The sequence below is a fragment of the Gopherus flavomarginatus genome, chromosome 6, assembly GCF_025201925.1.
Source record: "Gopherus flavomarginatus isolate rGopFla2 chromosome 6, rGopFla2.mat.asm, whole genome shotgun sequence".
NCBI classification, from domain to species: domain Eukaryota; kingdom Metazoa; phylum Chordata; order Testudines; family Testudinidae; genus Gopherus; species Gopherus flavomarginatus.
In genome coordinates, this window is record NC_066622.1 from 103,589,520 (window position 1) to 103,603,109 (window position 13,590).

Below are 13,590 nucleotides of genomic sequence, written 5' to 3' on the forward strand. Positions count from 1 at the left end.
CCACAACCTCTAATATAGTTAGTTCAGCAGTAGGACAGTTTTCCTCTTGCGTACCCAAGCTACTCCCCAGGAGAGTGGCATCTCCTGGTGGGGAGTGTAAGGGAGTGGACTCACCCCTGCAACGCCTCCTTCTGGTTGTTTCAAGGAATTAGCTCTTCCAGTGTCCTGGAGCGCCCCCTGCAGGCTGGTGATCCGCCTTACCGCTGGCCCCTGTGTCACTCCCAGGACCGTGGTGCCCCTTTCTCTGGGTTGGTGCCCCTCTGGCAGTACCCTCACACTCTGGGTCTCCCCACCCAAGGGAACCCCCACCCACTAGCCCCACCTCACGTCAGTGTAAGGCTACTGCCAGTCACCATCTGACCCCACCCCCTGGGGCAGACTGCAGTATACACCACTCATCACAGGCAAGGTTGGGTTGGACCTGCTGCCTCTCTCTATAGCTGGGCTGCCCCTCTGCATCCCTGGCACTGGTCTTAGGCCCTCAGCTAGGCCTGCAGCCTGAGGGTTTTCCTAGGCCAGAGCTCCCCAGCTCCTCTAGCCTTCCCCCAGCCCTGCTCCACTCCCAGTACCCTGCTCAGCTCCCTAGCAGCCAGGCTCTTCTCTCTCTACAAGCAGAGGGAGAGTCATGAGCTTCTGGCTGCCCTGGCCTTCTTATAAGGCCGGGTTAGTCTGTTCGGGGTGTGGCCCCAGCTGCAGCCACTTCCCCCAATCAGCCAGGGCTTTGCTCTCTCAACCCCAGCCCTCTCCAAGGGCTGTCTTTAAACCCCTCAGAGAAGAAACGGGTCAGCACCCTGCTACAGGAGACAGACCACGCTGTGACCTGCTATCACTGGTACTGAGCCCTGCCCCTTGTCCATGCAGAGAGGATTCCAGGCCTCCCAAGCCCCCCAACCCCAGGGTTTCCAGAGCCCTCTTTGTCCATTTCATGCTGGGTTTGGGAATTCCTACCCCTTCCCATATCTTCTAACCCCTCGGCTGCAGCCACACCACAGCAGAGGGATTCGAAGAAGAGGGAAGGGGGAACAGACCCAGTGACCAATCTGTTTTGAATTCCATATGGAGCCATGTAGATGAGACCCTGCAGTTGCTGAGTTGCTCATAATTTGAGACCATCTCTTTCCCCCTTTTTTATACACTGCCATTTCTTTTCCCTCTGCTGTTATTTATTTCTGTATTTGCAGCAGTTAACTCTGATTCAGTCCACTGGCTGGAGACAAGTTCCAACTTAAAAGTTTGAAAACTATGGTGAAAATAAAGAAAACTTGAGATGAACAAGAACTGTACAGTGTGTTTAGGAATGCAGCCATCTGCAGTAAAAGTTTGGAAATGCTAGAGTTGTACTGAGATCATGTCATGATGCATTGCCCTGACACTCTATTCACTGATTTGAGTGCTGAAATCCAAGGCTACAAATTGACACCATGCTTATAAAATGTTCTAACCACGTTGAAAGGATACAAGTTTAAACAAAGGCCAACATTTCTGAGAGGCTTAATCACAATCAGAACCAAATCCAAATATTTTCACAATCACTCAGTTCTGTGTCTTTATCTCCATTTCCAAAGAAATAATAAATAATAATAATAATAAATATGCTAGTGCTTATATTCTTGATTGGTTTCAGCAACTTTAAGTTCCTGTTGTATTAGCAGAGACATATAAAACTATTGTAGAACTTAAAATTTTGTCACATTTATGTAAGAGAGAAAAATGAAAACCTCTAGAACAGTTTTATGTATATGTGCAACGCTCATAGCCTGACAGCCCTGGAGACTGAAGTTATTATTTGCCCCCACAATTGTTTCTGCACATCAACAACACGAGGGCGAGTTTATTCACTCCAATATTCCAAAATGCTTCAACCTTGCTAACTAGTTCCACTTATTAAAGTGATTTTTTAAATTTACTTATAAACTAAGTACTGTATTCTCACTTACCCATCATGAAGCACGTAGAGAGCCACTCGTCCTTTTATAATGCAAAATGTATTGAGGCCTGATCTTCATTGCAGGCTTTGCAATGTTTTATTCTTTGACAAATGTAAGCAATACTTAATAGGCTTTAACCAAGTATCTGAATACCTAGAATGCATTGCTATCTTTCTTACAGCAATTTGATTGTTTCAGTGAGCTCTGAATAAACTTTCCACAGTAGGTTCATATAACAAACACAGTAAAAGACAACTTTCCATCACTAAGGCTTTAAAATGGTTCTTACCCTGAGTAGCTGCATTTGTTTTCATAGACAACTGGAAGTCTGTTGTCTTAGTTTTCTCAGCAAATTATCACTGGTACCAAACTCTTTGTCAGTGTAATGCCTTTCTCTGTAAACATAACTGGCTATTATGCTGGAGATGGATAACCAGAGGGCTCAATAAACAGTAGTTCAGGAAAACGCCAACTTATCCAAGCTTGCAGCAAAACAGAAAAATTGATCCCCTGGTTCTGCAATGTAGAGGAGATTTTTGTACATTTAGTTTTGCTGATAGGCATAAAAACTGGAACAACTATTCTTCTTCTGTTGGTGGAGAGGCATTTTTAGTTCTAACAAAGAGACTTGCGTAACTTATAAGTTAATGTCTTTAGTTTATGCTTCTCTATTTTATTCATATTTAAAGTTCTTAAACATATGGATCTCAGTTCAGGCTAAGCATAGCCTCACTGAATTCAGCATGGATTTGCTTCATGAACGGGTAAGGGATTTTTTTTTTTTTTTTTTTTGAATTATGCCTACTGAGAAAAATGTACTTTGGACACAGAGGACATCTCTTAAATACACACATCTTTCTCTTATGCACTGATAATCTATTCCATTCTTAACACTATTTTGTTCTCAGAATTTGAGTTTTAGCACTATTGGAATTAGTCTTTAAGAGTCATAACAATCATTGCACATTGTTAATGTGAAACAAATTTTCATTTGCTAAACAAGTCTACTCCTTTATCAAATATAGATTTTTTTAAAAAGCTTAATTGTACATACAAGTTGACTTTTTCACTTTGACTCACTACCTACTTATGTTTCTCATAAATACAGGCGATTTCAATTTTTATAATTTTCTAACTCTCACTCTCTCTTCCTGCTTCCTTCTTTCTGATTCTTCCAGTGGCAAATAAGGCTCTGCTTACAGAGGAATAAGCAGAATGAAGTTTTACTTTACTTAGTTCCCTATCAGGATGCAGAGAAAGTTCCTAATTAGCAGGGTTTTATCTATTAACCTCATTTTTTCTCCAGGGTGGTGGAAGAAGTATGACAGTGCAGGATCACTCTTCCTCATTACACTTAGAGATAACTGCATGTATAATTAATTGTTTTCTCTGTCAGTAGCCTGGAATGCATGCTGTTTCAGTTTCTTATTTAGAAGTATCTATATCATAAAATATTATGCTTGTGTAATCTGTGAATTAATATGCTGAATTAGAAGTAAAATACCTACTCTGGGCTTTTCCTTTTATCCCGACCCTAATAGTATTTTTCTAAGATTTTTAGGTTTTGTCACTTTTTGAACTGAGATCTCATTCAACAACGAGATTTTAATTTTTCACTTTCAAAAAATATCTGTTGCTATTAAATTTTGCATTAGCAAAATGTCACATATCACAGCATATTTGTTTGTAGGTCTTATATACCATGATTCAAACAACTTAATAAAAAAGTCTCCTCTGTTGAATGGACAAAGGGGGAAGTCAGTGTCTTTCTTACATACAGTACATCCCTCTCAAGGACACTACCTTGCTTGTATCCAAGGTTCATGACTCTGTAATAGGAGAATGGATTGTTCTTTGTTGTCCTTCCAACTTGTTTTCTGAGTGGCTTTGTATTACGTAGCTCAGCACATGACTGAGTTTGGAGTGACTGGGCTGAATGTGCAGCCAAGATGTGTCTATACCAGGAGTCTTTCCACATGACTTTCCCAGAATCCCTTTCATTCAAACCACATTCTGCTCAGGCCCAGATTAACCAATGTGCACTTGGTGTTCTTACACACTGTCCCTATCTCAGGAGGCCCTGGTGACTCGAGGGGGACCGGGAGGGCGGGGAGGGAGGAGCAGCCAGGCCAAACCACTATGCTGGTTTGCAACACTGCTCACTCAAGTTCAGGCCACCCACTCCTCCACATGATGGGGGCAGCCATGCCAAACCTGAGCAGCTTGGGGACATGCGAGTGAAGGACTGGTGCTGGGAGCAAGTGGAGCCACCCTAGCCTGGGGCAGGAGTGGAGTTCGGAGCAAAGTAGGTGTGGATGAGTCAGCGGGGGCTGAGAATGAGTTGTTCCTGGGCTATGGGATGAATGGGGAGTGTTGGAGGGCTGCAGGATGAGGGGATGGTGAGCAGGGCAGATCGGATGTGCATGTGAGCTGTCAGAATAAGTGGGTACTGGTGCAGGCTTGGTGCATGGGGAGGGTCATTTCCATAATGCACTAGACCCCAAAATTCCTTAATCCAGGCCTGCCTCTGCTAATAGCTGCATATGTTGCTGGTATTGGAAGAGCAATGGAATACCTCTCTAAACAACAACTGAATTTTGACAACTGGCTTTGTTCCAACACACAGCTGACGAACAGTGTACAGAGATGCTTAAATGTACAGCCACTTAGTAGCTCTTCGCCTCATACAACAACTTAGCTTGTAAAGTTAGGTGCAAAGGGAAGCCACTACCTACTGTCCAGGAGTAGGCAGAAATACTTGGAGGAAGTAGGGCTTTAAAAGGAGGTAAAGAAAATAGCATTGTAATAGTCTCTAGTGCAGTCAGAAATCCAAAGTCATGAAGCAAATACAGGATGGACAGTGCAAGCTACTGCACCAATTTTCTTTCTCCTGATTTGGCAAGCTACTTTTGGAGATGAGTAGGATTATTCATACCTACCAATAACATACCCAGTCTTCGTCCTCTGTTGGATCTGCCAGCAAGATTGCTGATTAGTGTCAGTTGCAAAGGTGTTTTTGTGGTGCAGACACCTGTCCACCAGCTCATTTTGAACAGTGTCTAGGGGACAAGACCTCTTAGTCACTATCTCCATCTATCAAATTTGAGCCAGCGATTCTGGAGTGAAAGATTAAGAATCCTATTGCTATCTTGCTCCTTAGAATACATTTATTTGGCATAGGTATTGTAGCTACAAATAAAACAAGAAAAAAAATCCACATTTGCTATGTAGAATACTAATAGAATACTAAAATGCTCTTTCTGGAACTATACTTGCAAACAACACAGTCTCTCAGTGTCCTGAAACTACAGTTTTAACTGTTACTGTTTTAAGAAGTTAAAGTAGTTTCCCATGTAGATGATACAGTAATAATTTGGGATATATAGGTGACCAGATGTCTATCTGTGGAAAATGTTGCTCCATGCAGAGGATTAAAGTGACTACCAAATATAGAGCTGACAATAATTTATGTGCAGAGCATATCTGCAAAAACTAAAGACTGGGGCTTTTTTCTCTTTATTCTGGCATACTACTAGGATCAGGCTGGTAAAGTCAACATGAGTTCTCATGATTTCAGGAAACAAGGGGAGAAACAAACACTGTTGAAGTTCAGTTCTTTCTGCTATGTTTCTATTTTCAGCTGTCTGCAGCTTCAAGTTTTGTATTTTGGCCTTCAAAGAACTTTGAGTGAAACACAATACAAGAACAATAGTTTGTTTGCTTTAGAGTTATTTGTGGTAAAAGTGAAATCATAGACCAGTGTGAGAAAAACCATGATAACAACATACTTGGAGACATATAAAGCAGACTCTCCACATGCTCTTTTTGCTCTAACATTTGGAAACCAAAAGAAAAACTTAGAAGTTATGAGCCTAAAATTAGGATTCCAATATCATATTAGGTATCTAAATAAATGGCCAGATTTTCAAAAATGCCAATCACTCAGCAGCACCCACTGAGGTCAATAGGAGCTATGGGTAACAACACTACAATCTGGCCACTAATTTAGGCACTTAAGTATGTATATAGGAGCTTAAGTTTACACTCCTATTTTAAATTTTTTGGCATCATCATTTCCTTCTCTTTAGGAAGAGTTTATGGTACCATTGCCTCCTCACCTAATTTCTAACTTAAATTTTGCACTGTAGGGTGTGAGAACAAATGATTTTTTTCCCAATAAAATGGTCTAATTTGGCCAACATCTCCTCTGAAGTCAAAATGAACTTGGCACATTGAATTAAATAGGCCAGATCCTCTGTATAGAACATAAGTCTTAGGGTGATAGTCAAAAATACCTTAAGTCTCTTGATAGCAATCCCTGGATTCTAATGGTGCTCTGTGCCGCCCATTACTCCTTCATCATTTTTGAGCTATTCTGCGATGCTGTAATTTATGCTTGGCTACGACAGCTACAAGCGACTAATATTACATCTGAGGCCTGGAATAGCACAGGATATCTTGATTAAACTCCCTTTTCTCTGCTTCACTGGAAACAGGGAGGCTGACTTGTATAAGAGCCCCTGTGTTCTAGCTCTGTGAAACCAAAAGTCAGTTCGCTCTTACATTGGTTAAATTACAATTACAGCCAGATTATGCTAGCGGGGTGGAAAAGACCCTATTTCTTTTCTCATCCTATAGATTAAAATCTACCCTCTTTTAAACTTTCACAATATTGTACTTAATATTAATCTAATAAAGAAATATCCCATAGTACTTCGCTTAGATTAGATTTTCCCAATATGTAGGTTGTGACTAAAATGTGTAGGGTAAGTAGTGTCCCAGACTGCTTGCAAAAAAATATAAATTCAATGCATCTTTAACTATTTTTAAAGAGATATATAAACTCTGTAATGGTTTACCCCTTTAAGGCAATTATATTGCAAACTGAGAATCCTCACTAATGGATCAGTGTAGACTAACACAGGATGTAGCCCCATTAATAACATTATTATGTACAAAATCAGAGTGGAAGTATCTATACAAAGAAACATGACAAGATTGTTCAAATTTAGTGACCTATCAACACGAGGCCCCAAGGCACTGTTGAGCATTACATGACTGCACTGCAAATGCTATTGAATATTTGTTGGAACTTTATTCTCATTCAAAGAAGATAGGACATTTCGTGAAAAGGACAATGGCAACTTGTCCCAATGCCAGCTCAAACAAAAAAAAAGAAAAATGCTGAAATATAATGAAAACTGATTATACAACAATTGATTTGAAACCATAATGTTCTGAACTGCTGGATGCCAAGAGTAGGAAGCCTTCAAGGATACTGTGATATTTAAAGACCAAACATCACTCATGGAAAACGCTGGAGAAAAAAAGAGACTGGATTTCTCAAATTGGAAATGTCAATATTCACATATTTCATGCAACTGAGCCAATATCTCTACAAATAGCTTGCAACATAAGGTGCACACCTCTCAGAAACTCTTATCCTTTCCTGTACAATAGATATGACTTTAAAAGCTATTAGAGGCATAAAATAGCTACCAAAATGAAAACTTACTTTGTTGAATATATTTTCATTTCCTATTAATAAGATGTTTATGAACAGCAGCTTTCAATTCTCAGGAAATGTGACTCTTTAGCAAATTATCTTGATAAAGCAACTCTGGTGCTGAGCCTGCCCTTGTGAGGTATGTTTCTGGTGTTTCTACTGAAGATAATATCCTCTTTTATGCTAGGACACACAACAGGTGACTGCAGATTCAGGACATTTCAGGGAGTAGCCAACGATTCTCACTTTCAGTAGGAGTGGTGTAGGGCAGTGCCTATGCATGATGCCAATGCAACAACTAAGAACAAAATTCTTATTACACAGATCCCAAACTTTGTACCTATGTCTCATAGTTTCACTGTTTCATAGACCATCAGGCTCATGCTTCTAAGAAAGTGTTTAAAATGTGTGCTACTAGTGAGCTTCCATAAAGGTCAGCCAACTGTTTAAATTGCTCTGTAATGGCATGAGTTTCCTGCAGCTGCAACTCCTGTAATGCTAATGTGAGGTGGCACTTATTAGATGAAGTACCAGTTTGGCATTCTGAATTCAGAGTACACATGCTGGTTTCTCTGAATGATCAGCTATCACCCCTTTCTAAAACCTTCGATAATTTATCCTGAGTGGCATGCTTAGCATACCCTGATGATATCTAATGAGCTGAGCTGTTCTCTCAGGGCAGAATATGAGTGATCAGTTCATGCACGATGGGGTAGAAGCTTGGAAACTGGTAATATTAAGCACAACTTCATGACTTCAGACTCATGAGGGAAATGAATAACCAGTCAGGAATGATCAAGAAATTTCATCGGCATCCCAGGGAACTTCAGACCCTGCTTAGGACTATTTTCCCAGTGAATCACACCTTCATTCAATCTGATATTTACTTAGCAGCACTGCTTAGGTGTTTTTTATATGGTTAAATAAACTTATACATCTAAGAACAAAATGTAGGTTTGCAGGATGGTGAAACTCTGTCACGGAAAACAGTGGCTCTGAAAAGGACTTGGGGCTCATGGTGGATAATCAGTTGAACGTGAACTCTCAATGCAAATCCATACCCAAAAGAGCTAATGCAATCCTTGGATGTATAAACAGAAGAATCTTGAGAAGGAGGTTATATTACCTCTGTATTTGGCTCTTGCATGACCACTAATGGAATACTGTGTTCAGTTCTGGTGCCCACAATTCAAGAAGGAAGATGATAAATTGGAGAGATTTCAAAGAAGATCCACAAGAATGATTAAAGGAATAGAAAATATGCATTATTGTGATAAACAAGTTGAGCTGCTTGAGTCTATCTAAACAAAGAAAAGGTTATACGGTGGCTTGATCACAGACCTACATAAGAAACAAAAAATCTGAGCATAGAGGGCCCTTCATTCCACCACATTAAGGTATGACAAGTTCCAGTGGCTGAAAATTGAAGCTAGACAAATTCAGACTAAAAGTAAAGAGTAAAATTTTAACAATGAGGATAGCTAGCCATTGGAACAGGTTACCAAGCATTGTGATAAACATTTCCACTAATGGAGAATATAAATGGCTGTTTTTTTCCCAAAAGATATGCTATAATACAAACAGGAATTCATTCAAGGAAGTCCTACTGCCTGTGGTATACAGGAGGTCACACTAGATGATCATAGTAGTCTCATCTGGTTTTATAATTAAAGTCTGGGCCAAGACAAGACAAAATGACAGACCTCCTCTATGAGAGTACCCTGCAATTCTCTATCTAGCTAGGAAATCAGCAGATTTTGGTTGTTGCTGAAGGAATAACCAGATTTAGTTGTCAGAGGCTTGAACATTTTCATCACAATTTCTTTCTTGTATATCACAAGTCAAGTTACTTTTAAATGGAAGTGATGAAAAAAAGAATTACATTCACCAGTTGATCATAAGAGACTTAAATCTGTTTATTTACCTATTTTAACCAGCTGCAGGACACCTTTCATCAGTAAGACAGATTCATTCATCACATTCATTTGTGCATGTGTTCAAAGTGCTGTGCCTCTTATTAAAATTTGCTTTCACAAACTTTATAAGTAGTTATTTCTGGTCTGGTTAGGATTGCCAGATTTAATCTGTTCCTGGTTAAGTTTGAGGTCCTGGATAGGAGGACGAGGAGAGGCCTGGGGACAGTGGTTTACTACAGAATGTTTTTCTTTCAACTTTTTATCATAGAAGACAAAATATGTCCCTTAGTATATTTTATAATCACCATCAGTAAAATCAGATGAATGTTTACTTTTATCACAGTTATTCAGTCAATCTACTTCCTCAGATAAAGAATTAGCAGCTTACTCTCCAAGATACTTGTTTCAGCTGAATCATTCCCCTCAAACATATCATTCTTACTAGCACTTGACTTTCTAGAATTTTAACAAGTATGTTTACTAATTGTTTAGATACAGAAAAAATAAAAAACCCACAGGTGTTTTAATAAGATTGTTAGTGGCTATTGTTACAATTTATTAGTCAATAATGTCTCATAAACTGTTCTATGCACCTCAAAATCGTGGATATATACATGTCGTTCTAGCCAAATTGGTTCCAAAAAAGTCAAATGGTGACCTCACGTCACTAGACTTGAAAGGATATAGAGTTGATTATAGTCATGACTGCCACTCACTTACTAGTGCAATAATGAGAGAGAGAAATTGCATTAAAATCACTTGTTAGCATTCTAAATGAGATTACATTCACAACAGCTGCCTACAGAAGAAGGTGCATAATTACTACAATTTTAATATGCCAGTGGGAAAGCAAGAGAATGCTTAATAATAATGCTTCCTACTTCTTTCTTAAGGAAAAGGTCTTTCAGGGTGGCAATAGTACCAACCTTACTAGTGCCCCTAATTTAATAAGCAACGAAAGATGCAGTTACAACTAGACACCAATCAACAGTTTAGAAGAAGGCTAATGAGAAAGGACACAGTGAGAAATAATAAGGATAATAAAACTAACAATGACTAGCAATACAGTTACTGTTTTCTCGTCTGTTCATTTGCTGGCTGGAAATGAACAGCATGCAAAAGTCAACATTAATAATAACAAACAAACAACTATCTCCTTATTTTCTGTTGTAGAAATTCATTATCTTCTTCTCATTCCCATTCTCTTGCAATGACATATCACTGATTACTTTGGCCACATTGTCTGTGACTGTGAAGAGATTTGGTTTTCCAGGACATTTAATTACCTTTACCTTTCTGTTATTTCTGCCATAATTCTGCTTATTTTTTTAGGTTGGGCATTTTCAATTTTTTTTCTTCCACACAGAGTCTGACACGTCTCATTGGTTTCTATATTTCACAGGTCACCACCATCCTCTTATTTTCAAGATCAGAAAGGGCTATCAGAGTATTTTACCATCCCTGGTTCTGAATGTGTGAACATAAGTCTGAATGACCTCCTGTAATCTCATTTTACATGACAGGTTGTTTTTTTTTTAAATTCTCATGTATGAGGTAAAAATTTCCCTCACACCTCTCAACACATTTTTGCACAGCATGTTCTTAGAACACATTGTTTTACAGAGGAACAATGGAATATGGCAACTGTATTTAACATGGGGATGAGCATCATCCAGCTGCTTGTCAGCTTGTGTTGCAAAAAAGGGACTTTTAGAATCAGTGTCCTTCCAATATGTATTAACCAGCTATTTCATAGAGTTGAAATTGACCTGCCAAAAAATATGCATCTCCAATTCTTACAGAGTTCTTTCTGAAGGCTAAACCTGTAAGCTACTAGACATTTTCTTATCTGGTGCAACCACATTTGAAGTTCTAGCATCCTCCTCATATAATACATCACCGTGGAGTGGGGAAAATAAAGACAGGGACTTACCATTCTGCACTCATCCCCATACCAAAGCTCCCTTTGGCTCCACACTGTGGTGCATTGGCTGAGAATGCGCACAGCAGGTTTGGAGTGCAATGGGAGACTAAGGAGACTAAATCCTATGGCACTCTCAGAAAGAAAACTGCCCACATTTTCAAGACCTGAGGTCATGTGGTATGATGATCTCAGTCTTTGCCCTCCTAGCCAAACTCTTCACTACCAAACTTCTGACCCTTGGGGCCCCCACCTAAACCTCAGAATATAGCAAGGGAAGGCACTGAATTAGCCACAGGCTGCTCTCTTGGATGAGCTAATATAAGTCACAACACAAATGTGGGATGTTTCTACTAGAACAAAGTCAGAGCTGAATGTCCTGCACAAGTGAGACATTTTTTTCCTTTCTTCTTCAAATCCATAGTGCACAGAATAATCATCATAAAAAGACTTAAATTAACACATAAAACAAGTAGCTACATCAGGGGTTCAGCCCAAACAAATAACATCACTGTCAGTGAAGCTCCTTGTCTGACTTTCCTAGAAAAAGTAGAAAGTGAAAGAGTTTGGAATGATAAAGTGGATGATGCCAAAACAGTTTGCATCTATTAGCTGCCACCAGTCTTTCCAACATACAGAAGTGGGATCATTCATTGTACTTCGGTGACAACTGGGTTACTGAAGTTCTTTTTGTTTAATATGGGAAAATATTCTCTCGTTTTCCTGAGTTTAAAGAGTTTGAGTGAGGGAGAATTTATTGCAGACACAACACAACTTAAGAAGGTAGAAACTTGGCTTTTCTTTTTTATAAAATCCTTCCAGCAAAGAAAACATCAACTCTGCTGAAATGCAAAGAATGAAACACATTCCAGAGTACAACATATCCATGCTACAATATCCAAAACCAATTTGGAAAAAGGTGACCGAATTAATAAATCTGAAATATTTTAATAACGTTTTTCAATCAAGAACCCCTATGAAACTGATAACTGACCTAAGGGTAATCAAGTCAAGCATTAATAGCTGTGTGAATATTTTGAAGCGTTTAAATTCTAAAATTGTCTTACTTTTGACGGTTGCTGTCCGGGTACAATTGTAAAGGATGGCTAGCTCCCCAAATACTTTGCCAGGTCCCATGGTACACAGTTTCACACCTTCTTTTGTCACTTCAACCTTTCCATCTGTGGGGGAAAAAATACCATTTTAAGTTGCAAGCTTCTTTGTCAGCTATGTTCTGAAAATTTGTTCTAGATACAATGTAATTGAGAGTACCAGAACCCTTTAATTAATTCTAAAACTAATTTAAAAGAATGTTCCAGAAAGGGAATTATATCATCATAATCCTTGGAAACAATTATTTTATAAATAACGCTTATAAAGAGGTATTGATTATTGAAGTTTCTTAATGAAGATAAAAGCTTAATGGCACACTAGAACAACGCGTAGTTTATTTTACTTAAGACTTTCAAGAAAAATTATCTCAGATGTTTTGTATTAAAAATCAGGAGATTCAGGTTTAACATGACACATGAAAAATGTGTTAACTAATTCTGCTCTTTTTTAACAGAAAAAGTAATCCTTGGAAACATTCATCCATGAATAAGGCAGCTATTATCAAAAGAAAAATTACTTTGACTCATGGCCATTATTTAATTCACATCTTAGAGTATCTTTTCTTTCTCAGGCAAGTTTTCTTTATCTGCTTACCAACAGTACACATATAATAGGCCTATATGGGGTATTTAAAAGCAAGGGCTGCAGAGATAGAAAGGAGGTCAGTGCCAATTTATATTCTTCAACCAATTTCAGACAAAAGACTGCCAGAGGAGGAAAATGGGAAAAAAACAGCCACACCATCAACTATATACATACTGATTTTAAAATAGTGTTGAAAAACAGAAAACACAGTCCTAGCCACCATGGATGTGGAGGCTTTCTACACAAACATCCCACACACAGATGGAATACAAGCTGTCAGGAACAGTATCCCTGATGATGCCACAGCACAACTGGTTGCTGAGCTCTGTGAATTTATCCTCACGTACAATTATTTCAAATTTGGTGACAATATATACCTCCAGACCACTGGCACCACTATGGGCACCCACATGGCCACACAATATGCCAACATTTTTATGGCTGACTTGGAACAACGCTTCCTCAGCTCTTGTCCACTCATGCCCCTTTTCTACCTACGCTACATTGATGACATCTTCATCATCTGGACCTATGGGAAGGAGACTCTGGAAGAATTCCACCATGATTTCAAGAGCTTCCACCCTACCATCAACCTCAGCCTGGACCAATCTAAATAGGAGG

At 39.1% G+C, this 13,590-nt stretch overlaps 1 protein-coding gene across 2 annotated transcripts in view; it reads right to left on the minus strand.

Moving 5' to 3' along the window:
• Positions 1-13,590, minus strand: part of PRKG1 (protein kinase cGMP-dependent 1) — an 886,438-nt gene that overhangs the window by 524,554 nt on the left and 348,294 nt on the right. For both annotated transcript variants that reach the window (XM_050959422.1, XM_050959421.1), the window contains exon 3: positions 12,339-12,452. In XM_050959422.1, the coding sequence (XP_050815379.1) occupies positions 12,339-12,452 (114 nt within the window). The remainder of the gene's footprint in view (positions 1-12,338; positions 12,453-13,590) is intronic.